Genomic DNA, 26,978 nt, shown 5'->3' on the forward strand with positions numbered 1-26,978 from the left:
ACTTTAGTATAGAGATCTCATCAGAGGTAAAAGCAAGAAAAATTAATATACGTCAAAGGGCAAAATATCGGGGAAAGTTCTACATGCCATCAGTGGACAGCTCAGTTAAAGCTGAAGCTTGGTGTCAACCTGATTTTCTTTCTTTTTTCAGGAAAATGCAATATTCTGGTTTAACTCCCGTAAGCTAGCTTTAGGATGCTGAGCACCCCCTTATCCTCTCTGGATTCCAGCTCGCTCATCTGTGAAACGCAGGGGCTGGAGGGAGAGATGGGTTTAACATTTCTTCCAGCTTTAAAGTTCATGATCCATCATCTAGATTGATGTTTTAAGTATTGAATCTGCAAAATGAAATTATTTTGATTAATATCTAATACAGAACGTGTTCTGTGATAAAGGACCTGCTTGGATTTTAAACATTTGGAGGAAGCATTTGGCTATTTTAGAGCATGTACTTTAATCGGCCTATCTACCTACACTTTTGGAAAACACTTTATAATTGGAGAAGTGGGGAGACTGGATTTGATCACAATCCCAACTGCCACTCAATGTATTCTTTGCCAGTGCTGAGTGACTTTTTACAACTTTACTGTCTCCTCATTCCAAATGCAGTTTCAAAACCAGCAAAGGCAGAGCTGCCACTGCAGTTGGAGATATTCTTTATCAAATGATACAAACTTAAATGTCCCTTCCTGGTTCTTCATTTGCTCATGTCATTATCTCTACTTTCTGCCTCTGTCTCCTTCAACTGCTTGTAATCAAACCAGCCTGCATGACTGCCTCATTCTCTATCCAAATATTTCTCCACGTAAGATCCTTTCCTGAGAATTCAGGAGTCATGACCTCTCCCTATGGTAACAGGCTGCTTCTCTAAATGAAATAAAACTGGGATCCTACAGCTTTCTCTTTAGAAGGATAAGCCAAACTTATTGCACTTTCTTTGTCCTATAGCAGTTTCTTACGCCTGAAACAACTGTTCCCCCAACTCTTGGCAAAGCTAAATTACTCTTTTTTATTATTTTTTTAGTTTTTTTTTTTTTTTTGCGGTACGCGGGCCTCTCACTGTTGTGGCCTCTCCCGTTGCAGAGCACAGGCTCCGGACGCGCAGGCTCAGCGGCCATGGCTCACGGGCCCAGCCGCTCCGCGGCATGTGGGATCCTCCCGGATCGGGGCACGAACCCGCGTCCCCTGCATCGGCAGGCGGACTCTCAACCACTGCGCCACCAGGGAAGCCCTAAATTACTCTTATCCCTACGTTTCAACCCACATGTTACTATCTTCATGAGGCCTTTGCTGATCCCCACCCTTCCAACAACTGCTGTTCTCCCATTATCTCCTTATCTTTCCAAAATAACTTTAGTAATTACTTCATGCTTGAAATGACTTTTTCAGTCTCTATAACCTGCCCTAGACTATAACTGAATGAGGTCAGAGACTGTGTTTATCTTATTCATCAGCTCATCAGTATCCTGAGAATACGGAACTATGCCAGGAATGTTCTAGAATGAATGGAAGGCAGAAAGGAGAGAAAGAGAGTGAAAAAGATAGGGAATGAGTGGGCCTGGCTCTGTCTTAGAGTGTTACCTTCCCCTTGAGTTCTCTGTCTTTTATCACTGCCACTGCCACTGCCACCACCATGATGCTTCTAGCAATAGAAGGCAGGATGGTATTGTGTGGAAAGACCTAGGTTTAAATTCAAGTTCTGTTATTTATTAACTCTAGGATTTGAGCAAGTTACCTAGCCTGGCTAAACATGATTCTTTGTCTAGAATATTCTTTGCAGGGTTACTGTGAGGACAAAATGAGACCATGTCTAAAAAAGTACATGATGGTTGCTCAATAAATATTAATTATTTTCTATCTCCGCTCTCCCCCAGCCCCCACCCCAAGTGTGCTACTGTTCCTTTAACACTTTGGCTCAAGTGTGGACAAAAACATCTTCTCTTGGTTCTCCTTAGCACATGTGAGACAGACTGACACTTTACTAATTGCTAAGGGAAAAACAAAAGGTAATTAAATACAGAGCAGTGGCTGTATAAAGCAACCTGGCTTCCCCAGAACAGGGTTTAGTTTCCATCATAGTTATTTATTTTTCAGACTCAAAGGCCCTATTATATTCCAAATGGGGTCCTAAAGAGAAAGAGAATTCTACAGAGCAAACTCTTTTATTCATTCATCTCTTCATTCATCCATTCATTCAGTAAAAATTGGTTGTGTGCTAGTTAGCATGGAATTGGTGCAAACCACCTGGCCTCTGGGCCATACAGCATTGTAGATAGATGGCAAAACCTTAGCTCAGAGAGAGAAAACAAACAGCAGAAACTAATAGCAATACAAGGAAATGAGGGTAAAATTGTGGTCTTCAAGCTAGGAAGGTAGAGTTGCCAGGTTTTAAGGGGGGAAAAATCAGGATACCTGGTTAAATTTTGAAAAATAGCCCTGTCATATTCTTGCAATTTTTTGGAAAAAAAGCTCAAATCAGGATGCTCAGGATGTCCTAACAAAGTCAATATATGATACAAGTCAAAAAATAGACATATCTTGTCAATACAGGATGCCTGGCAAACTTGCCCCAAGGGGAAAGGCCCATAATTAAAGGCCAAGGTCTACCCATTAACATGACATTTGAGAGGAGCTTGGATGAAGGGAGGAGCCTTCAATCACTGGCAGACTTGCTGCATGCAGAGGGACTAGGGACAGATCACGTGGAGGACTGGAGGGGCTGAAGCACAGTGAGGAAGGGGGTACTAGGTCCCAGACTTGGAGCTGGCAGGGCCAAAACAGAACATCAGCAGGATGGGAAAGAAGGAGAAACCTGAAGGACCAAGAAGGAGCTCAGGGAACAGCTCAGTTACCACCTGAAAAGGGGTGGTACTCAAAAGTATTTAGCAGCTGGGAAGCAGGCACCAGAGCAATCAGAAAGGGTGCATCCTGGACTCCCTCTGCCATGCCAGGCATTAACTCTTCAGTTGTTGGATCATAAGGGGGTCCAGGAGGTCCTGGAGAGGGTCTAAGATGGCCAGGGTGCCGGTGGGAGGGGCGTGGTTATTCAGGGGGCTAAGAGCAGAACTATTTACTCCTGGAGAAATAAAGTAGTTCAGTATTTTAACAGCTAGCATAGCTGTTTCACTGTGTCCCACAGAATGGCAGACCTGCCCCAATCAGTTCTCAGAAGGGGCAACGTACCCACGAGGCTAAGGAAAAGGCTCTGGCACTTATTCTGAGCCCTGATGGTTGTAGCCTGGTCCTTCTGACTATTAAACATCTGTAGAGGACGGTTGAGCTGACTTTGTGACAGGCATCTGGTATTTTTTGGAGCTAGGGGAGAGGGTGGGATAGAGACCAGACCAAGCACACATTATACCTGTATCACCTATCTCACATCGATCTCTCCATTTGGTGAGGATGAAAGCAACATCTCCTGGACTAGAAGCTCCGGGAGGAAAGAGACTAAGATAAGTAAACACTACGATAATATCAGGTAAATTGGGGTAATAACATCAGTGTGGAAGAGTTTAAGCAATTTGAAGGTCACTTGTTTACTCATCATGCATTCATTTTTAGCACCTACCATGTGACACACACTGTGCTTTACCCTAGGATAATAATAATTAAAAGTGTTTTTTGTTTTGCTGTACGCGGGCCGCTCACCGTCGTGGCCTCTCCTGTTGCGGAGCACAGGCTCCGGACACGCAGGCTCAGCGGCCATGGCTCACGGGCCCAGCTGCTCCGCGGCATGTGGGATCTTCCCGGACCGGGGCACGAACCTCGGCAGGCAGACTCTCAACCACTGCGCCACCAGGGAAGCCCCAAAAGTACTTTTAAAGTAATTTATTTAAATATTAAAATATTACTATACTATAATACTAAAATACAAAAAAAGTATTTTGTTTTTTTAAAATGTGGTTGATATAAAACAGACATACTGATTTTTGAATCCCACTCAAAATATTGACTATATATATATACCCATACATACATATATGCTAAAAAACAAACTCTGTCAAAAAAACGAACAAACTTTATTTTACAAGATTCCAAAGTAAGCCATACTCATCTTCCTTGGGAAGCACTTTGTATTGCCTTGCCTGGCAACAAAAAGAGGAGCCAGTATAACCATCAATCTGAAGTTATAACAAGTATCATCTTTCCTACAGACAGGAAAACAGACAAAATTAATTCCCTTTTGGTCCTGTGATTATTGCAATGTTTACTTAGACTTACTCTTTGTGATAAGAATGAGAACTCCATGGCACAGAATTTAAATGCATGAAGGCTTGCTACGTGTTTTTTTCTACTTTGTTCACCATGCTCTAGATTTGTAAATATGTACAATTTTCTGGGCATGGGGCTGTTCCCTGGGAGTTTAGCTACTGACACAAGCCACGACATACATCTTTACCTCAAATTAGAGATAAAACATGTATGGGCAAAAATTTTGACAGCCAAATAAATTAACTTGAAAGAAATTATTTGCTGAGTAGGTATTAAGATTTTTATTCATGGTCTATACATTTAGATATATGCTTTTCTTGGACAGTAATGATGTCTATTTCTTTAACAGATTATGTAGTAAAAGGAAACCACATAACTTATTCAAATGAGGATAATCTGTAGAGTGAAAGGGGAGTTATTAATAATTATACCAGGACAACAACAACAAAAGCAGATGCTAACTTGCATTTATTGAATGCTTCCATTGTACACTTCTATGCTCTGCACTTGAAATACATGTCTTCATTTAATATTCAAAAACTCTCTGTGAAGGATATTATTAGACCCACTTTACAGATGAGCTGGCTGAGATTTAGACAGTTAAGACAGCTGTTAAGTGGCAGAATCAGGACTTGAACCCAGGTTCATATGACTCTAGAAAACCTCACCTTAAAGAAAAAAGAAAAAAAAAAAACACACCTTCTAGCAAAGGAGACAAACTCGTAAACAAACAGTAACAGTGCAGGATGATAAGAGCTCTGACAGAGGAAAATGCAAGGTACATAGGAACAAAAAGGTGAGCCCCTGGTCCAGACTGGGGATCTTAAGAACAGCTCCTCAACACATCCCAAAGGTGGCATTTGAGCTGGGCCTTAATCCTAAATGATTCTCAAATCATTCCAAAATAACTAAGTCAGCAACTATATACGCTGACTAATTTCCTTAAATATACCAGAGGCAAAGCATTTAAGAAATGATTACACCATTGGAGAATTTCAACAAATTGCCAACAAGACAGGGTAATAGGAAAAACATAAATCTCAGTGAACAACTCAAAAGTGTAATGGGGCACCTGGTAAACATCCCAATTATGTATTATCATATATCCTGTCATGGTGATCGATGCTACAGAATATAATTTCATTGAAATACTATCTGTCTTGTCAATAAGACAAGTGGTAGCTGCCATCTGATGGCTGTGTACTGCCCCAATCCTAAAGGAAAAGGAGTGGATGCTAATTCCTAGGAACGGTAAGAATGGCATAAGGCACTGAGAAATAAGTAGTAAATGAAGGGCTCACCTTAAAGTGCTGCTCTTGGGTTCAGACTGTTTTCCCATTCACCAGCAGCCTTAAAAATAGAGTAAGTGGTGGAAGGGGTTGATTGCTGTCAATAACTCCCAGGTACGGGGATGGCAGGACAGAGCAGAATGAGCACCAGCCTAGGTCTCCACGGCTGCACTTCTCATCCCAGCTCTCTTACTGCATCGCAGTGTGATCCTGGGCAAGTTCCCTAACCTCTCTGGATCTGTTCCACCTCTATAAAAAAGAATTCGGTACCAGGAATTCATCATCTGACATCCTTTCCATCTCTAAACAATGAGTATCTCACCAGGCTAAATTCAGGGTTAGTATTAGAAGAGCCATTCACCTAAGAAAGAAACTAGAAAACCTTTGGTTCTGTGCCTAAAGATGGTCCACTCAGAGGTATCGTACTCTTTGGAAGACTATGTTTAATGACAAAGGATTAGCTTTCCACGTTTTTCCTCACAAGACTTACCAAGGCAAAATGACATCTTCTCTGATTTTTTACCTGGTTTCACATCCTTTTCAATATTAAATGAAATTATGTGACTAACATGCTCACCACAAGACCTGGCACTTATTAAATGGCTCCTTATAAATATTATTTCTTCTGCTTTCCCTAAAGGTTTTGGGTGTCTAATATTCAATTGCCTTGCTGGATTTGTGTTTTATAAGTAGAGTAGAGTTTAATGTGATAAAGGTTTTTTTGGTTTTTCTTTTTTTGTTTGTTTGTTTTTATTTGGCTGTGCCGGGTCTTAGTTGTGGCACACGGGATCTTTAGTTGTGGCATGCGGGCTCTTAGTTGCAGCATGCGGGATCTAGTTCCCTGACCAGGGATCGAACCTGGGTCCCCTGCATTGGGAGCCTGGAGTCTCAACCAGTGTACCACCAGGGAAGTCCCTAAGTAGAGATTTTCTAATCCCTGGTTGATACATGGAAACTGTTCCTCGTCAGACATCTCCACTTGGCTAAAGAGACCAACTGTGTTGCTGACTCTCAGAGGCTTGCCAACATTGTCTCCTATAAGACTCAAATAAATAGCACTCTATTATCCATTCCTGAGTCCCCAGAATTTTGAGAAATAGAACGAGGAGTATATCAGAAGGAATCCCACATGTCCCCCTTATTACTGAAAGAGGCTAAATTGAAACACCGCGTGGTGTGAAAAACAACACTGGCCTACTAACTCCTCTCCCAAATTAGGTGGACACCCACTGAGGCAGAGGTTGGGCTCCCACTAGAAAGGAGGAAGAGCAGTGGAGGAACGTTCTCTGTGGGCAAGTCCATGTCTAAGGAAGGAAGGGCAGAGCCAGGTCAAGCAGACCCAGCATTTCCTTCCAAGTTTACAATCAGGTAAAACCCTCCATCATCCCAAGGGTGGAGCAGTAAAGATTTCCAGAGAGGCTAGGACAGCTCTTAAGGAAAATCCCTCCATATGAAAACTGGGAATGGGAAAAAGGCATTCTCATTCATGAAAGACTGCCCATCCAGAACATCATGGAAGAAATAAATGAAGAAACAAACTAAACCAGTCTCGGTTACACTAGGGAGAAAGAGTAGAAGCAGATCCAGGCAACTGAAGCCCTAACCTGACCACACAGAAGCAGTCAAGATGATCAGATCTCCATTTCAAAATCTCAAAATTTCTAAATGTGTGCCCTTCACTTCCAAAGAGAAGGGAGGCTCAGGTCCTGACCATTTTGAGGAGCAAGGCTGGGGTTAATTTGCTGTGGCCAGCAAAATGGAGGGAGTTGTATGAAGGGAAACGATGTCCTCTGGGATTGATCACTTGGCTGAAAAATTACTTGACCAAACACAAGCAGGGTGGCAGCCCCACTGCCCAGAAGGGGGCCAGCTGCTAATTACAACGCCTCTCTGGAGAAGTGCTTCCAACAGTACTTCTGAGTTGTTAGTTGATTAGGTTTCAGATAAATCGATAAAGCCTTTAGAGTTAACTATCTAGAAGATATTGCTCCACAATTATAATGCACAGAAAAGTGTTTATTATCAGCTTTCTCTTGTTTGGGCTTAATTATTTAAGTACTTGAGATTCAGTGGCTGTCTTCCTGCTGCCCCAGAAACAATCTGAGAGGGAAACTGGCAAACATTTCAAAGAAACCAGGTCTATTTCCAATGGACAAATGAATCAAATGAAAAATGGGCTTTTTCTCAATTATATTCAGGAGGAGCACAATTATTCAATAAATCAATGTGCATTTAGCTTAGGACAGTAAAAGCCACAATGTATTGAGTGCTTACCATGTGTTCGGTTTGAGCTAAGTGCTCTGCCAACACTATCTTATTTAATCTTTGTAATTTCCCTGAAAGATAAGTAGTATTATGCCCATTTTCAGATGTGAAAACATGTCAAGTCAGTAAGAGAAAGAGACAGGATTCAAATTCAGATCTGTTGGTGTTATGGGTTGAATTGTGTCCCCCACCAAAACTCACATATTCAAGTGCTAACCCCTGTACCTCAGAATGTGACCTTATTTGGTAACAGGGTCATTGCAGATATAACTAGTGAAGTTAAGATGAGGCCATACTGGAGTAGGGCGGGTCCCTAATCCCATATGTCTGGTGTCCTTATAAAAAGGGGAGATTTGGACACAGATGCACACAGAAAGAATGATATGTGAAGATGAAGGCGGGGATCGGGGGGATACTCTACAAACCAAGGAACTCCAAAGACTGCCAGCAAATCACCAGAAGCTAGGGGAGAAATATGGAACAGTATCTTGCTCACAGCCCTTGGAAAGAACCAAATCTGCTGATTTTGGACTTCTAGCCTCCAGAACTAAGAGACAATAAATTTCTGTTAAGTCGCCTGGTTTGTGGTACTTTGTTATGGCAGCTCTAGCAAACTAATATAGTTGGGTCCCCAAAATCTGTGCCTTTCTGCTGGGTCATGCTAGAGGTCTAGGTGGGCAGAGTTTCTTGCTGTTCTTGAACCAACCCATCTGGTTAGACACCCTGGACCAAGCTTTACTGCAGTTTGGACTGAGATTGTAGAGGTAATCTCTGACAACATGTCTAGTGTGGCTTCTTTCCCGCCTTCCCCTGGCTTGACTAGGTCTCCACCTGTCTTAGTGTTTCTGAGAAATCAATATTGCCTCACTCTTTGAGTTAGCAGACCATGTGTTATTCACTCATTCACTAAAAAAATACTGAGCTCCTTCTTTGTTCCCACTAGTCTCTCATGGAGTTCACAGTCTAGCAGAGGAGCACAATGTCAAGAAAATTATCACACTGGAAATTATGACAGCTATACAAAAAATGCTTGTCTTAGAGACCCCTACCAAAATTGAGACTGATCTCTGTTCCAAGCTTTACTTTGATTCTTTTTAAAAATAAGATAGGTATGTCAGAACACCAAGAAACAGAGGCCAAAGAAAACTTAATTGTTTTATTTATTCTGTATTCAAGGCAATGATAAGCAATATTTGGCAATTATCTGCAAATTTTCTCAAATTTAATAAAAACTATAAACCTGTATATCCAAGAAGCTCACTGAAACCCAAGTAGGAAAAACCCAAAGAAAATCACACCAAGGCACATCATAAATAAGCATAAATTCAGCAAGGCAGGCTGAAAATTTATGATAAAGATAAAAATCTTTAAAGCAGTCAAAGGGAAACAAGACACACTACATAGAGAGGATAAATATATAAGACTGCAGAATCCTTATCAGAAACAATGCAAATAAAGAATATAAAGTGCTGAAACAAAACTACCAACAGACTTCCTAACCTAGACTTCTATAACTAGAAAAAATTCCTTCAAAAATTAAGTTGAATTAGGACATTTTTAGTAAATTTAAGATTGACAGAACGTATTGCCAGATAATATGCATGACAAAGAATTTTAAAGAATGTTCATTAAGCAGAAGAAAAATAATATGTGTTGAAAAAGGTAATATATGAGTAAATATAAAAGACTTTTCTAATTTTTTAAGTGTTTAAAAAATATAACTGCCTATTTAGAACAAAGATAACAACAATGTATTGAGGGTAGAATAATGTTGAAGTAAAATAAAGTAAAATAAATAACAATTGCACAGAGGATGAAGGTGGAGGAAAATGAAATGTTACAAGATACATACTTTAATTATGTGTGAAGTGGAATATTACTGAGATAAAGTATGTATTTTAAACCTGAGAACAAGCAAACAAACAAATAAAGCAAGCTGATAAGCCAATTGTGGAAATAAAACAAATACTAAAAAATAACTAATTCAAAAGAAGACAGGAAAAATGGAAAAACAAAAAATAAATGAGACAAATAACAATATGATGACCATAAACCCACGATTATTAAAAGTATATTAGGGCTTCCCTGGTGGCGCAGTGGTTGAGAGTCTGCCTGACGATGCAGGGGACATGGGTTCGTGCCCTGGTCCGGGAAGATCCCACATGCCGTGGAGCGGCTGGACCCTGTGAGCCATGGGCACTGAGCCTGTGCGTCCGGAGCCTGTGCTCCGCAACGGGAGAGGACACAACAGTGAGAGGCCCACGTACCACAAAAAAAAAAAAAGAAAAGTATATTAAACATAAAGATTTTGAGCACTCCAATTAAAAGGCAAAGATTATCAGACCAGATCTGTTTAAAGGCAAGACTCAACTATATGCTGCCCATATGAAATGCACTTTAAATACAAAGACACAGGATGGGAAAAGATATATTTGAAAACACTAATCATACAGTTAGAGTGACTATATTAATACCAGGTGAAATAGAGCTCAGGAGAAGGAATATTACCATGCCTAAAGAGGAACATTTCATAAAATAAAATGGTCAATTCAGCAAGAATATGAAAAAATACAAAATGTACATGCACCTAATAATAGAGCTTCGAAGTGCACAAAGCAAAAACTTATAGCCTTATAAGCCTTAAGGAAGAAATGGATAAAATTATGGTTGGAAATTTCAACATTCTTCTCTCAGTAATCAATAGAACAAGCAGACAGAAAAATGAGAAAGTATATAGAAGAGTCAAACAACACTATCAGGTTAAATTCATCAATACCCTTAGAACATTTCACCCCAAAACAGCAGAATGCACATTCTTTACAAATGCACACAAATGTTCAACAAAACAATCCATAGGCTGGGATATAACATATATCTCAAAAGGTTTAAAATGATAGGAATTACATAAAGTGTGTTTTCTAAGCAAAATGGAATTAAATAATCAATAACCAAAAAGTTATGAAAATCCCTCCAAATATGGAAATTATACAACATGCTTCCAAATGACCCATGGGTCACAGAAGAAAGCAAGAGAGAAATTAGAAAATATATTTAACTGAATAATGAAAACTCAACATGAATTAAGATTTGGGGATGAATCTAAAGCAACACTTACAGGGAAATTTGTAGCTTTAAATGGTTTGTTTTTTTGTTTGTTTGTTTGTTTGTTTTGCTCTGCCACGCAGCATGAGGGATCTTAGTTCGACAACCAGAGATCAAACATGTGCCCCCTGCATTGGGAGCACAGAGTCTTAATGACTGGACCACCAGGGAAGTCCCTTAAATGCTTATATTAAGGTAATCCTCTGTGACATTTTTTCTAATTGAAGTATAGTTGCTGTATAATATTAAAGAAGTTTCAGGTGTACAATATAGTGATTCACAAGTTTTAAAGGTTATACTCCACTTATAAAATATTGGCCATATTCCCTGTATTGTACAATATGTCCTTGTAGGTTATTTTATACCTAATAGTTTGTACCTCTTATTCCCCTACCCCTATATTGCCCCTCCCCTCTTCCCTCTCCCCACTGGTAACCACTAATTTGTTCTCTATATCTGTGAGTCTGCTTCTTTTTTTATTATATTCACTAGTTTGTTGTACTTTTTAGATCCTACAAATAAGTGATGTCATATAGTATTTGTCTTTCTCCGTCTGAATTTTTTCACTTAGCATAATGCCCTCCAAGTCCATCCATGTTACTGCAAATGGCAAAATTTCGTTCTTTTTGTGGCTGAGTAGTATTCCATTGTGTGTGTGTGTATGCCACATCTTTATCCATTCGTCTGTTGATGGACACTTAGGTTGCTTCCATATCTTGGCAATTGTAAATTGCCAACATAGGGGTGCATGTATCTTTTGAATTAGTGTTTTTGTCTTTTTCAGATATATACCCTGTGACATTTTAATCCTTAAAAAATTATATGAGGATTTCTGACCTGTACTGTGTTTCTCTTTTGTCAAAGAGTGCTTGCTGAAGCTGAATGTGATGGTGGAGTTTGGGGAGCAGGTTTACTTCAGTTCAGTTTGACTGGGTCAAAGTCCATGAGAGTTAAAATACTTTGGGTGTCTAATTGTTTGCTTCCCAGCCTAGGATGAAGTCAGTAGTTTTTGCTTCCTTTTCTGTTGTTGGAGAGCAATCTGCTGCAGTAGCTGTGAGATAACCAACATCATCATCACAGTGGAGAAAGAGGAATGTGGTCTCTGCAAAAGCATCAACACCACGTGGTGTGCGGGCTACTGCTACACCCAGGTAGGTACTTTGCTTTGAAGGAAGTGAGAGTGCTGAGGGTCTGGATGAGGCAGGCTTCATTTATTCCCACTCTGTCAATATTTTGTCTCTTCTGAATAACAGCCACGAGTCCTTTAGTCAACACTGTCTGTGTTATGATTGAGGTAAATTACCATGATACCATTTAGATGTTTGGGTTTGGATTTAATTTGGGTAAAACAAATTTGGGACAGCTCAGACTGATGTAAATGAATGCTTCAGTAATGTGCCAACTCTGCATTTTAAAAGAGCATTTTTCTGCTAGCTTTACCTATTGGATAAACATGGGCATGAGTACATATCTGTATTTAATCATGGAATATTGCCAATAGTCTTAAAAAGCCAATTGCAATAATAAAAGGCATACCACTGCAACAGGGATAGTAATAACATTCATTTTAAAGCCAAATAAAAACTGCAAGCAGCCAATTATAAAATCATTTTATTGGCCCATCTTTAATACGATACCAACGAGCAGCCTGAGAGCAATCAATCCCTGTAGATTAGAACCAAAATGAATCATCAAACCCACACCTTTCTTTATGCTGTTAAGAAAATTAAGGAATACAGGTATTAAACCATTTGTCTACAGTTTCACAGTTTATTCAAAATAAACCAGTTAAAGGCGAAAGTGTTTCTTTGTCATTTTTCTGTTGTACCTGGCTGTGCAGAAGTCTGATAAACTGAAATTGAAATTGGCTGCTTTTTAATGAAAATACTTCGTTTGATATTAAATGAATTGATCTATAAAACTCAACTTACTGCACTTTGGGTGAGATATAGACCCAGTGGCCAGCTAGGGAAATGAATTAACCCCCAGTCCCCTTTTTCCCTCAAAGCCAATTATTTTCTCATTGGGCAAGTAGAAGAGTGAAATATATTTGGCCTGATTTAGATGTTCTGATAGTGAAACTGTTATCATATACTTTTGGATTAAGAACCCCACAAAGGTACAGAATTTAAGGCAGTGGCAAGGAAGAACCTAAAAGGCAATAGAATATCCAGAATCCAATATGAGATTTCCCAAACACTTTAGGCAAAATATCAATAACTTAACTTACGGCTCTTATTCCTCTCTTAAATATACACAGAAAAGAGTACTTGGAAATATTTTTCTTTCCAAGTGCTATGTTTTTACCAGTCATTAATATAGCTTAAGATTACAAGGTACTAAAAAAAAAAAAAACAAAAACACCCAGCCTTAAGTTGCTAAGGTCATATCTTCTAAAGATACCCTTTATCTTTACATGTTTTTATGCCATACAAATTCAAAGGTTTTATAGAGTTTTAGAAATATTAAATATGTGGGTACTCTCATGGTAGAGAGAAAAGAGACAGTTATATTTTCTATAACACTTCCAGGGCAGTTCAGAAAAGCAGTATAAATGTTCCTTTATGAGGTCAAGTTTCCTGTGCTTAAGTATCTTAGAAGCTGATCTTCTGAGAGCAAATATTAGAGCAAGCAGTAGTAAATCCCTGTCTCATATTGACTAAGCCAAACAGAAACTTGCAGAATATTGTAACCTAACTCTCTCTCTCTTAAACCACTCAGGATCTAGTGTACAAGGATCCAGCCAAGTCCAACATCCAGAAAACATGTACCTTCAAGGAGCCGAGGTACGAGACGGTCAAAGTGCCTGGCTGTGCTCACCATGCAGACTCCCTGTATACATACCCAGTAGCCTCTGAATGTCACTGTGGCAAGTGTGAAAACGACAGCACTGACTGCACCGTGCGAGGCCTGGGGCCCAGCCAGTGCTCCTTCAGTGAAATCAAAGAATAAAGAGCAGTGGACACTTTGAGCTGCCCACCCACGTTCTGAAAGACTAAGACATCCAAGAAGTCTGTGTGTACATGTGCCCAGGCTGCAAACCACTGTGGGAGACCCCACTGATCCCTGCTCTCCTGCATAAGGGAGCTCCAGGAATGGAGAGTGCTGGGGCCTGGGACCTGTCACCACCCAACCCTATATTCCTAGTTCTGGGCTCTGTCGGTTTCATTCAACTTGAATGCAGGGGCTGTAAGCTGTTTCCCATTTTTAATAGACTTAGAGGTCCTCTAGAGCAACCCTGTCATTTTACAGATGAGAAAACCTAGACTTAGGAGAAGGAAGTCTCAAGATGATGGAGTAGGAGAACTAAATGGAACACAGTCTCCTGTAAGATATATGGCCTGCAAGAGCAGAGCCGGTATCACTTTAGTGTCATGGAGCAGGTACCTAACTCTATGTCTAATTGTTTCATTATTAAGAGGAGAGTCAGGAAGGTAAGGATACTAAATCAAGACTATCCACTTTATTGCCAGCCTATGCAGGTGCTACAACAGTTCCACCTCGCCTGTGTTTTCTGAAGAGAAGCTGTTGACTTCAGAAGGTGGGAGCAGGTGTGGGAGGGTGGTAAGCTGGGAAACAGTGAGACCATTCACAATTTGCAGTCTTAAAAACCAAATCTTAATTTTTATTTGAAATTTGAATTAAGAGCCAAGACAAGAACTATGAATTTGGGTCTGTGGAAATTCAATTGCAAGATCAACAAATATCCTTTCCTAACTTCCTAGCCCCTATGTACTTTGCCACTTAAATAAATTTGATCAAGAATTTCCAGCCTTCTCAAAGCTCCCCCTCAGGCAATAGGGCATATCATCTGTCACTCATTGCTGTGCTACCTGTACCAGAAATCTCCTCCATTGCTGGGATGGGAACCTTGAAGTCCACGTGACAGCACGTTAGGCAACTTAACAGGCTACATTTAACTTACTTGCCAATTAACTTTTCAGAGAAATAGTTCTCTTAAAAAGAGTTAGCAGTCTAGAGAGAATAGCTGTATTTTCTGGGCTCTCTCTACATTTGCTTTATCACTTGACTACATGTTCTCCCAAATCTATGATTTCTTTCAAAAGGGTGCACTCTGAAAATGCTTCATGACTTAAATTACTTTTAAAGATAATAACTCTTTTTTTTACCTGAATGTTGAAACATACTTAAAAATCAAAAATGTTGTCTAACAAAGGCACAACTTTGGATTTTTTCATGCTCTTGAACTACTTGCTCATGACACATATATGTGTATTTTCATAATATAAGTGGTAACATTACTAGAAATCTATTTTTAAATGCTTCTATAAATATCACCTGTGCTTACTGTTCATTTGGGAATATCAATAAGAATTTTGCTGGATTTTAGTGTTCTTTTTTTCCCTAAAATAGACCTTCTGTCATTTCTTGTATCATCACTTTCTTAATTTATTCCTACTCTTAACCCCCAGTCTACACTAAAATTGATTTATTCCCAGAAAGCTCTTAGCATGTCTTACCTGTAACTCAGACTCAATGGGAAGTTTTCCTCATAACCTTTGGAATCTAGTTAAGTACTAGAGCTGATATACTTTCCAGCACATGGATATCAAGGATTATTCTTCTCAGGAGATGAAGAAAAATCATTTGACAAAATTCAACATCCTTCATGATAAAAACTCTCAACAAATTGGATATAGAAGGAATGTACCTCAACATAATAAAAGCCATATATGACAAGCCCACAGCTAACTTCATATTCAATGGTGAAAGACTGAAAGCTTTTCCCCTAAGTTCAGGAATAAGAGAAGGATGTCTACTCTCACCAGAGAATATTCCAACATTACCAGAAGTCCTAGACATAGCAATCAGGCAAGAAAAAGAAATAAAAGTCTTCCAAATCAGAAAGGAAGAAGTAAAACTGTCTGTGATTGCAGATGACATAATCTCATATGTAGAAAGCACTAGAGACTCCACTCAAAAACTGTTAGAACTAATGAATGAATTCAGCAAAGTTTCAGGGTACCAAATCAATGTACAAAAATCAGTTGCATTTCCATATACTAACAACAAAACTATCTGAAAAAGAATTAAAGAAAATAATCACATTCACAATAGCATCAAAAACAATATAATAGCTATGAATAAAGTTAATCAAGGAAATGAAAAATCTGTACAATAAAAAATATAAGACCATGATGAAAGAAACTGAAGAAGACACAAATAAATGGAATAATATCTCATGCTCATGGGTCAGAAGAATTACTATTGTTAAAATATCCAGGGGCTTCCCTGGTGGCACAGTGGTTGGGAGTCTGCCTGCCGATGCAGGGGACACGGGTTCGTGCCCCGGTCCGGGAGGATCTCACATGCTGCGGAGTGGCTGGGCCCGTGGGCCATGGCCGCTGGGCCTGCACGTCCAGAGCCTGTGCTCCGCGGCGGGAGAGGCCACAACAGTGAGAGGCCCGCGTACCACAAAAAATGAATAAATAAATAAATAAAATATCCATACTACTCAAACATCTATAGATTCAATGTCAAAATTCATCTTTTATAGAAATAGGAAAAACAATCCTAAAATTTGTATGGAACCACAAAAGACCCTGAATAGCCAACCTGAGGAAGAAGAACAAAGCTAGAGGCATCACAGTTCCTGATTTCAAACTATACTACAAAGCTACAGTAGTTACAACAGTATGATACTGACATTAAAAAGACACACTGACCAATGGAACAGAATCAAGAGCCCAGAAATAAACCTATGCATATATGGTCAACTAGTATTTGACAAGGCAGCCAAGAATACACAGTGGGGTAAAGATAGTCTCTTTATTAAACGATATTGGGAAAACTGGATATCCACATGCAAAATAATGAAACTGGACCACTACTTTACACCACTCACAAACTAACACAAAGTGACTTAAAAACTTGAATGTAAAACCTGGAACCATAAAACTCCTAGAAGAAAATATAGGGGTAAGCTGCTTGCATTGGTCTTGGCAGTGATTTTTTTGGATATGATACCTATAGCACAAGCAACAAAAGCAAAAATAAATGGGACTACATTTAACTAAAAATCTTCTGCACAGCAAAAGAATTGATCACCAGTTGAAGAGGCAACCTAGGGAATGGGAACAAATAGTTGCAAACCACATATCTGATAAGGGGTTAATATCCAAAATATAACTCAGTAGCCAAAAAAAAGAAAAAATCTTATTTTAAAAATGGGCAAATGACCTAAACAGACGTTTTTCCAAGCAAGACACATAAATAGCCAACAGGTACGTGAAAAGGTAAAACAGCACTGATCAGCAGAGAAATGCAAATCAAAATCATGATGAGATATCCTTTCACACCTGTTAGAAGGGCTATTATCAAAAAGATAAGAGATAACAAGTGTTGGCCAGTATGTGGAGAAAGAGAACCCACGCACTGTTGGTGGAAATGTAAATTGGTGCAGCCACTATGAAAAACAGTAGAGAGGTTCCTCAAAAAAAAATTAAAACTGAACTACCATATGATCCAGGATTCCAATTCTGGGTATATATGAGAAGGAAATAAAGTCACTATCTCAAAGAGATACCTGCACCCCCATGTTCACTGTAACATTATTTAAAATAGCCAGGACCTTGAAATAACTTAAGTGTCTGTCAGTGGATAAAGAGATAAAGATGATGCGGTATGTACACACAATTGAATATTATTCAGCCATAAAGAAAGAAGGAAATCCCTCCGTTTGTAACAACATGGATGAAACTTGAAGGCATTATGCTAACTGAAATAAGTCAGAGGAAGGCAAATACTGTATGATCTCACTTACATGTGGAATCTAAAATAAACCACAGAGAACAGACCGGTGGTTGCCAGGGGCAGGTGGTCAAGGAGGGAGAAATGGGTAAAGGTGGTCAAAGGATACAAAGCTCCAGTTATAAGATGATAAGTTCTGGGGATCTAATGTACATCATGGTGACTATTATTAACAATACTGTATTATATACTTGAATGTTGCTAAAAGAGATCTTAAAAGTTCTCATCACAAAAAGTAAATAAATAAAAATAGAAATAAATAAAAAGGTAACTACATGAGGTGACAGATGTGTTGACTAACCTTACTGTGGTAGTCATTTCACAATGTATACATATATCAAGTCATCATATTTCACACCTTAAACTTATGTCAATGATATCTTGATAAGGCTGGAAAAAAATTAAAATTAAATTTCTAAAGAAAAATAATTATTCTTCCCAAATGACTTTTTTTTTCCATTCAATTTGAAATTCTTGAATTGAGAATGAGTACATGTTAAAACAGTGGGCCTCTCATAATAATCATCTGCTCTGCTCTTCACGAACAGATGTGATTATACTTTTTGACTGTACAAAGATCTAAGAACAAACAAAATGAAAGCTAAATAGAATCACAGAATGGAGAGAGGACTGAAGGCCATCTAGTTCTGTGTTGCCATTTACTGTGTGCTAACACTGAGGCCTGAGATCACATAGGATCAGAATTAGAACCCTGTACCCCTTATTTTTAGTCTCTCTTCAGAATATCTCCCATTATGCCATCAAAACACTTTGCCAACCAAACTAGATCATTCAAACAAGGCTATCTGCAAAGTGTAGACTATCACATACATCTATATTCTCTACAACATTTTTATGTCAAGACTAGACGGCAGTTCTGGTGATCAAAAAAAAAAAGTTAGTAACTCTGTGGATGTAGGGATTCTGTCTGCCTCTGTCTGCCTTTGGGTAAACCCTTGGCACTTAGTAGGTACCATTAGTGGTATAAATGGATTGATTCAAACTGAACCGAGAATCTGTTTGCCTGCAATTTCCATCCAGTTTTCTCTTTTGGAGCCATCCAAAACAAAATTAATCTCTTTTCTGTTTGAACACCATTCAAGTAAGGAGAGCAGCTATGTTCTTGTTTCCAGACTGAAGATTAACAGTTCATTGAGCTGTTCTTTGAATAATCCAGGGTTCAGACAGACCCTTCCACAATCCTGATCAATATTCTTTGGTGTGCTAAGGGCCTATATAAAGTATGGGGATTCATAAAGGGCAGAATGGACCCAGACTGAAGACATTAAATAACTGCAGATAACAGATTCAAATGGAAGGTCTTTGAAGACAACAAATGTATTATAATTATGTCCTGAGCACCTGGCCCACACTAGGCTCCAGCGACTACGTCTAAATGACCTGATCAGAGCATTGTCTTTCTTCTCTCCATCTGAAACCATTAAGACAAAGTCTTTTGCCCATTTCAATGGTAAGCATTCTTTTTTGCACTCAGTGTTACTCCCTACCAATGTACTTCAGTTAGCCTACTGAGTTTGAAATTTATATCATTACTTCTCCTATTTCTCTTCACATAGAAAAACAGGAAAACATATTCAAGGCAAGAACTTAAAAGGAGGAGGTGAGGGCTTCCCTGGTGGCGCAGTGGTTGAGAGTCCGCCTGCCGATGCAGGGGACACGGGTTTGTGCCCCAGTCCTGGAAGATCCCACATGCCGCGGAGCGGCTGGGCCCGTGAGCCATGGCCGCTGGGCCTGTGTGTCCGGAGCCTGTGCTCTGCAGCCGGAGAGGCCACAACAGTGAGAGGCCCGCGTACCGCAAAAAAAAAAAAAAAAAAAAAAAAAAAAAGGAGGAGGTGAAAGATCTAAGACCTATCGAGATTATCAATATTTTACCAATATAAACACAGAAACTTTGTTTACATATCATGGGCTGCCCAGACAGGTAGCCAAGGAATCCTGGTCTGAGCAAACCTGAGTTGCTAATAGGTAGGTAATATAATAGATGATTGAGAGCAGAGATGTGAGTTCAAACCCCAGCTTGGCTCCTTTCTGTGTGCTGTTGGTCAAACTATGTAACCTCTCCGAGCTTGGGTCCTCATTTTCAAAATAGCAATAATATTTATAGCTAACATTTATATGGAAGCTACTATGAGCCAGGTACGATTTTATAACTAACTCATTTAATCCTGGTATAGTCCTCTGAAGTAGGTTTATTACTATCTTTATTTCACAGAAGAAGAAATAAGTTTAGAAAGATTAAATAATTTGCACAAGTCACACAGCCAATAAGTGGTGAAGCTGGGATTGAAACCCAGGCAATCAGCTCCAGAGCTTCTGTGTCCAGCCATTACATCACACTGCCTAGACTCTCATAAGCATGAATTCCAAAATATTCTCTCCTATTGCCATCACTCCCCTCAGCAGCAGGAAAGAAAAGAGAGAACCGGGCTGGATCAGGAGGCCTGGATTCCACTCACAGCTCCTCCCTGACTACCTCTGTGACTCTGAGCAAGTTACTTTCTCTGTGTGGGCCTCAGAATCCTCATGTGTAAAATGAAAATGTTCAGGGGTCATGAATTCATGCTTAGAGATGTCCAAAGAATGAATGAGACAGACTAAAGTGTATCCTTTCCACAGAGAAACACTTTGCTTGCCTATATAATACATAAATTACGTGAGGACATAAGATGCACTCAATACAATTGCATCTGTCATTATCATTTACTTTTCCCTTTCCCTTTCTGCCCGCATACCTTGAGTGTTCAACCTTAGGAAAAGTTAGAAAAGCTACATCTCTCCATTACGCTCACCATTTTCAGATTCCAGAGAAAGTTATTAGCATGGAAATAGCCTTGCAGAGCTAAGGCCAGAGGAAGGCCAGGAACCAGCCCATTTCTGAGCCTGTTTAGTCTTCTAACAGCTGACCTCGACCTTCTGGCCGGCTCTGAGCCTGCCACACCAACAGCTCTTCAGACCCAAGGCTGTGAATGCACAGTGTTCTACAAGCAGTCATAACCTCCCAAATCCACTTAATCCCTTAATCCTCACCTCCCAGCATGGCAGGAGCTCGCACTGAACACCTGCCTCTCAGCCTTTACCCAACAGCTTCCACAAAGACCTGAGCCCAGTCCCAGCTACTCTGCTCCAACCTTCTCAAACCCTGAGGTTCCTGCTTTTAGAGGAAACGTTCTAGCGCATAGCTGAAGTTTGCTAATATGTAAGAGAGAAAATCCAAAGTACATTTGGTATTTGGACAAATGTCAAATGTTTTCCCTATGCACCAGATTTAAAATATAAATGGGGGAAGTTAAAAAAAAAAAAAGCAAATGGCAAGCAAGCAGGCTGCTCTGATTCTGGTGCTGCTTCTTCTCCTCCAGTAGAGGATTCTAGAAGGGTAAGTGAGATTCCCACTGTATTCTAGAATGTTGACCTTATTATGCCCTCCCTATTGCCATTACTCCCCACAATAGCAGGAAAGAAGAGAACACTGGGCTGGAAGTCAGTCAGGAGGCCTGGGGTACTCACAGCAACTCCCAGACTATCTCTGTGACCATGGGCAAGTCACTTTCTCTCCCAGCCTCGGAATCCTCATCTGTAAAATGCAGATGTCTGCAGGCCACAAATGCATGCTCAAGGAGGCCTAGAGAGAACTGCAATGAGTGAAATAGACTAAGAATCATTCAACAGAGAAACACTTTGCTTGCATGTTAAATACATAATAAGATTCTCCGTTTTCATAAAGAAATATGCCAATTTCATTGAGTAAACTTTTAATTTTAGAATAGTTTAAGATTTACAGAGGGCTTCCCTGGTGGCGCAGTGGTTGAGAGTTCACCTGCCGATGCAGGCGAGGCGGGTTCGTGCCCCGGTCCGAGAAGATCCCACATGCCGCGGAGCGGCTGGACCCGTGAGCCATGGCCGCTGAGCCTGCGTGTCCGGAGCCTGTGCTCCGCAACAGGAGAGGCCACAACAGTGAGAGGCCCGCGTACCGCAAAAAAAAAAAAAAAGATTTACAGAGAAGTTGCAAAAATAGTTGAGCTCCAATATACCCTACACCCAGTTTCCCCTTTTGTTAACATCTTACATGAGCATCATACATTTATCACGACTGTTTTTTCTCAGCCTATCTACAAATATGAATACAGAGAAATATATCTCTACTTAGGAAGAACAAAGACAATTTTGTGTTGATAATTCAGCTTAAATGAGAGATATGGTAGGGAGTAGAGGAAATGATAGGTAACAGGCACAAATCCCAGGAATGGGAGGAGCTGCAGCCCAGATTCAGGGGATGAATGCCACACAGAAATGCAGATCCTGTATTTCTAGATCTCTGGGTTTTATCTTTGTTTTACAAACAAACCAAAAATCTAGATTTTTATGTCAAACACATCAATTTTTTAAATTTTAAAGGTTGGCTTATTTATTTTCCTTTCTCAAAATACTACGCTTGGGCTTCCCTGGTGGCGCAGTGGTTGAGAGTCCGCCTGCCGATGCCGGGGACACGGGTTCGTGCCCCAGTACAGGAAGATCACATATGCCGCGGAGCAGCTGGGCCCGTGAGCCACAACTACTGAGCCTGTGCGCCCAGAGCCTGTGCTCCACAACGGGAGAGGCCACAACAGTGAGAGGCCCGCATACTGCAAAAAAAAAAAAATACTACGCTGGCTGAATAAAACAGATATACTAACTGGATTTGGCCTATGACTTTCAGTTCGTGATCTCTAGTTATATTAGTTTCACTTGGTCAAAGTCAAGTGTTAGCAGGACTGGTTCCTTCTGGAGGCTCTGAGAAGAAGGTCTACTTCCTTTCCTCTTTCAGCTTCCAGTGACGACCTGTTTTCCTTGACTTGTGGAGTATTGCTCCATCTCCAAAGCACACGACTCCAATTCTGCCTCTGTCATCACATGGCCTTCTCTGCTGACTCTGACTGTTCCTGCATCTCTCTTACAAGAAGTGTTATGATTACTTCAGGCCCCCACACATAGTCCAGGATAATCTCCCCACCTCAAGATCCTTAACTTAAACACATCTGAAAATTCCCTTTGGCCATATAAGGTAACATTCACGGCTTCCAAAAAATTAAGACATGGACATATGCGGGGGGTAAATACCCAGTCTACCACTTTAGTTTAGAGGCTTAGTTCCTCTCCAGCTTTTGTATTTAAGGATTCTCTCTCAGATCACTTTCTTAGGATGCCATCTTCTTTCTTATGATTCCATTTTCTTGGCCTCCTATCAGAGAAGCCACTTTAGCAAATATTTGGGGGACAGCTGTCATAAGCCCAGCAGTGTGCCAGGGACAAAGGGAAGAAGTAAATACACAAGGACAAATATTCTCTATTTCAAAGATTTCTGATATACTTGGGAAAGCACAAGAATTTACAGAAGGTGCAATATTCTGAAAACTCACTTTATTAAAAAGATTTTCATTAGATCTAGGGGAAAACATTGGAGATACACACATTTTTTGCAGAAGAATTTTACAAAACTATGTATTATTATCATCAATTTACTGACACTTGACAGAACACCTATTAGTCACCATGTCCACATATGAACTTAATAATCTGTACTAGAGAGGACACAGGCTGTAAAAACACAGGCCCAGGATGAAGGGCCTGAGAAAGGTCAATATCACTGAGATTAAACTCTTGGAGGGGACATGGCCAGAACCACCTTATTCCCCTAAACCAAAATGTATGCCTATCACTACAGCCATAAGCTATTAAGCCAGAAGGGCATCTTTTCACTGGAACCCTAAAGTGGACACCTTTTGGAGTATCTGCCCCATACTCCTACATCCTTTCTCTGGGAAATACATCTCCCTGTTACTCATTAAAACGCCTTCTTGGCATATCTTTGCCATCACTGACTCCAGCTGATTGAGCCAGTAGGCACTTGCTGCATATACTTCCATCCCTAGACATTTGGAATTAAAACCAAGAGTTGAGTGGGTTGAGGCCTCTAACATAGAAGTCTGGAAGATGAAGAATTATAATTTTTCCCCATCATAGACTGGAGTAGAGAGAACCACTCCCCACAAAGAGAGAGCAAGCAAGGCAAGAAACAATCACACACAGAGAAACTAAAGTGATATCCAGAGAAGCCTCACAGCTTTTACGTTTTGCTCCCAGCCACTTCTTTGATTTGGCTGCATTATTGCCTTGAGTTCCAAAAGACAACTCTGTTTCTTTAAATAAATTTTCTGTCTTTCCTTAGGTGAGACCAAGTTGACTTCTGTCATTTGAAACTAAAAAAGCATTACAGTCCCCTGCGAGCTCTCAAAGAGCTTTCCCTGAAGGCTCCCACTCACTGCCGTCTCCGCTGAAAATGTTTCCTGCTATTATTGCATTGGGATGCTTGTCCTTCAGGAACTACTTCAGAAGAATTTGGTGCCTGGCATCTATAAGATTAGAGAACAGAGGACACCTTAGGCAACACAACTCACACATCACTTCTGCAGAAGTGAAATGTTTGGCCTAATTTCTCAAACTAAAGTCATTTTTGGGGTGGTGAAATTTCTCATGTCCCAGTTGCTAAACGGTTTCATGTAAACTTTGAAAGTTTACAGGAATTTGATCCTCATCCCAGGCACTGTCCAAATTTTAAGGAATGAAATGAGGTTTGATAGATACCTGTTTAGTGCTTTCACTTATTAAATAAGTATGTTTTGCCATTTATAGAATATTTTCACTCACAGTACCTCATTTGACCCTCACAACAGTCCAGTGAGAAAGATCCTGTATTCCCATTTTAGAGATTTCAGCAGTGTTGAATGATATGACCTAGTGAAATGGCACTGGATTCTGAGGCCCTTAGTACTTACTTAGGGTAAGTATTAAGTCTAACTAATCCTGATATGCTAATCACGCTGCACAGTAATTGACACATAGTGTTTCAGGAGTGACAAGTCATTTCATCTTACACAGCCACTCCAATCCACTGATACTGGCTACCTGCAACACTGTGTTGAGAAGGATTCTGGGAGTGCATCTGGACTCTGAACAAGGGCTGTGATTGAACAGTGACGCCTACTGACATGTAAGGGAGAGGACAGTGGCAGCACAGTGCTCAGTATTTCCATCCCTACAGTAAATGCTCTATAAATGTTCGTTGAGTTAAACCCAATTGGCAGACCCAGGACTGAAAACCAAGTCACCTGATTCTGTTTGCTGGTGTTCTTTCCATTACACTAGACAGCACCTTCCCTCTCACCCCTAAATTCTAAACCAGGGGTGAGAAAACTACAGCCCAAAGATCAAATTTGCCCTGCTGCCTGTTTTTGGAAATGAAGTCTTACTGGAACACAGTCAGGCTCATTTGTTTATGTATTGTCTGCACGTGCCTTCCTGCAACAATGACTGAGTTGAGTAGTCACAACAGAGACCAGGTTGCCCACAAAGACTAAAATATTTACCATCTGTCCCTTTATAGAAAAAGTCTGGCCAATCCCACTCCTAAACCAAATCAAAGAAGTTCAAAGCAGCTCCAAATAGATCAATGTTATTCTACCTTTTTTTTCTCCACAGAAGAAAATTGCCACCTTTGAGCTTCGGTGACCACATAAGGTACACCTTACCATCATTAACATTCTAAGGTAAAGGAGGCAAGTGTGTACTCCTTATTTGCACATTCATGGATTGGCATTTAGAAAAGAAGTATCTGTAATATGAATTAAGGACTTTAACTATGTATGCCTGAGGTAATTTATTCATTGAAGAGTAAAAGAAAAGTACACCATAAAATGGTAATAATCAAATTAAAACCTACTGTAAACTCCTATTCGCCAAGGATCCAATCAGCCAGAGATTCATTACTTTTTTTTTTTTTTCCTTTATGGGGAGAAATACTAAACAAGGATTGGTTAATGAAATTGATGAGAGAAACAGTTTTCAGCATATCCGCTCATAAATAAGTGACTGATTTTCATAATTACAATACTAAAGCCTTATGAGTCATGTAAAGAAGACTTAGTAATCTTTGTGAGACTTAGGGGACAATATTAAGCTAACCAGTGTTAATGAGCCAAGTTGCCCAAGTTCTGAACACACAGGAGAATAGTACATTGGTTTATCTTTTAACTTTTGGTTTTTATGCAGTATTATAGGAGTTAACCCAAGGAACAGAAAGAAAGAAAATGTATTGAGTTAGTTCTCTCCTTCTCCAACAGATTGTGTGGATCACCAAACTACACAATACAACACTCACCTTGGTGATCATTAAATACTTGTGAGCAATAAGGTAATTTATACATCGCCACCAACTGCAGTGGGAGAAAATGATAATAAAACAAACACAAACATGCAATGTAGTATCAGATATTATGGGGAAAACATCGTGATAGAAACTCTTCTGGGTTGATTAAAAATATGGTGGCTAATAATTCCTCACATCCAAGTACATACATATTACTCCTGAGAAGAAGAAGTGGATCTATTCTCTTCCCCCTTGAATCTGGGCAGGGCTTGTGACTTACTCTGACCAATAGAATGCAGCAAAAGTGGCATTCTGAGATTTTCCAACCAGGTCTTAAGAGAACCATCTCCCTCTTGGAATCTAGCTGCCGTGCTGTGAAGAAGCTCAGGCCAAACTCTAGAGTGAGAGAGGCCACGTGGAGGGAAGCCCTGCCAAACAAGAGGCCATCTTGGACATTCCTGCTCTTAGCAGCTCCCCACCAAATGCAGCTGCTTACCCAGCTGAGCCCAGGAAACCCACAATAATAAAGTGTTGTTTTAAGACACGATATTTTGGGGCGGTTGGTTACATAGAAGTAGATCCTCAAACAGAGACATGTTTTGTGGGGAAGATCATTTAGACTGATGGTTAGAAATGGACTTATGAGAAGCTGTTGTTTGAGCTGAGTGAAAAGAAGGAACCAGCTGTGAGACTCTGGTGGCAGAGCATTTCAGGCAGAAGACATAGCAAGTACAAAGCCCCGGGGCAAGAATAAGCTTGGTGTGCTTGAGAAAAAATTAGAAGCCTGATATCACTGCAGTGTAATGAGGAACGTTGAATCAGAGAGAGGGAGGGACTAGATCCTGGAAGGACTCCTAAGCCATAGTAAGGAGTTCAGATTTACTTTTAAGCCAGTGGAAAACCACTGGAGATTTTTAAGCAAAAAATGATACAAACTGATTTACGTTTTGAAAATATCATTCTGGTTGCTGTGTATAACTATGGCTTTTTCTTTCCTAGAAATTTTATATAAATGCATTCATACAAAATACAGTCTTGTGAGTCTGACTTCCTTCACTTATAATGTTTTTGAGATTCATGCATACTACTGTGTGTATCACCAGTTTCTTCCTCTTATGCCTAGATGGATTCCAGTATAT

At 40.0% G+C, this 26,978-nt stretch overlaps 1 protein-coding gene across 1 annotated transcript in view; it reads left to right on the top strand.

Annotated features, from left to right (window-relative positions):
• Window positions 1-13,820, top strand: part of FSHB (follicle stimulating hormone subunit beta) — a 38,771-nt gene extending 24,951 nt beyond the window's left edge. The window contains exons 2-4 of the mRNA XM_065882421.1: window positions 11,733-11,791; window positions 11,861-12,019; window positions 13,590-13,820. Of these exons, the coding sequence (XP_065738493.1) occupies window positions 11,733-11,791; window positions 11,861-12,019; window positions 13,590-13,820 (449 nt within the window). The remainder of the gene's footprint in view (window positions 1-11,732; window positions 11,792-11,860; window positions 12,020-13,589) is intronic.
• The last annotated feature ends 13,158 nt before the right edge of the window (window positions 13,821-26,978 follow it).

Source organism: Phocoena phocoena, chromosome 8, assembly GCF_963924675.1.
Source record: "Phocoena phocoena chromosome 8, mPhoPho1.1, whole genome shotgun sequence".
Lineage (NCBI taxonomy): Eukaryota > Metazoa > Chordata > Mammalia > Artiodactyla > Phocoenidae > Phocoena > Phocoena phocoena.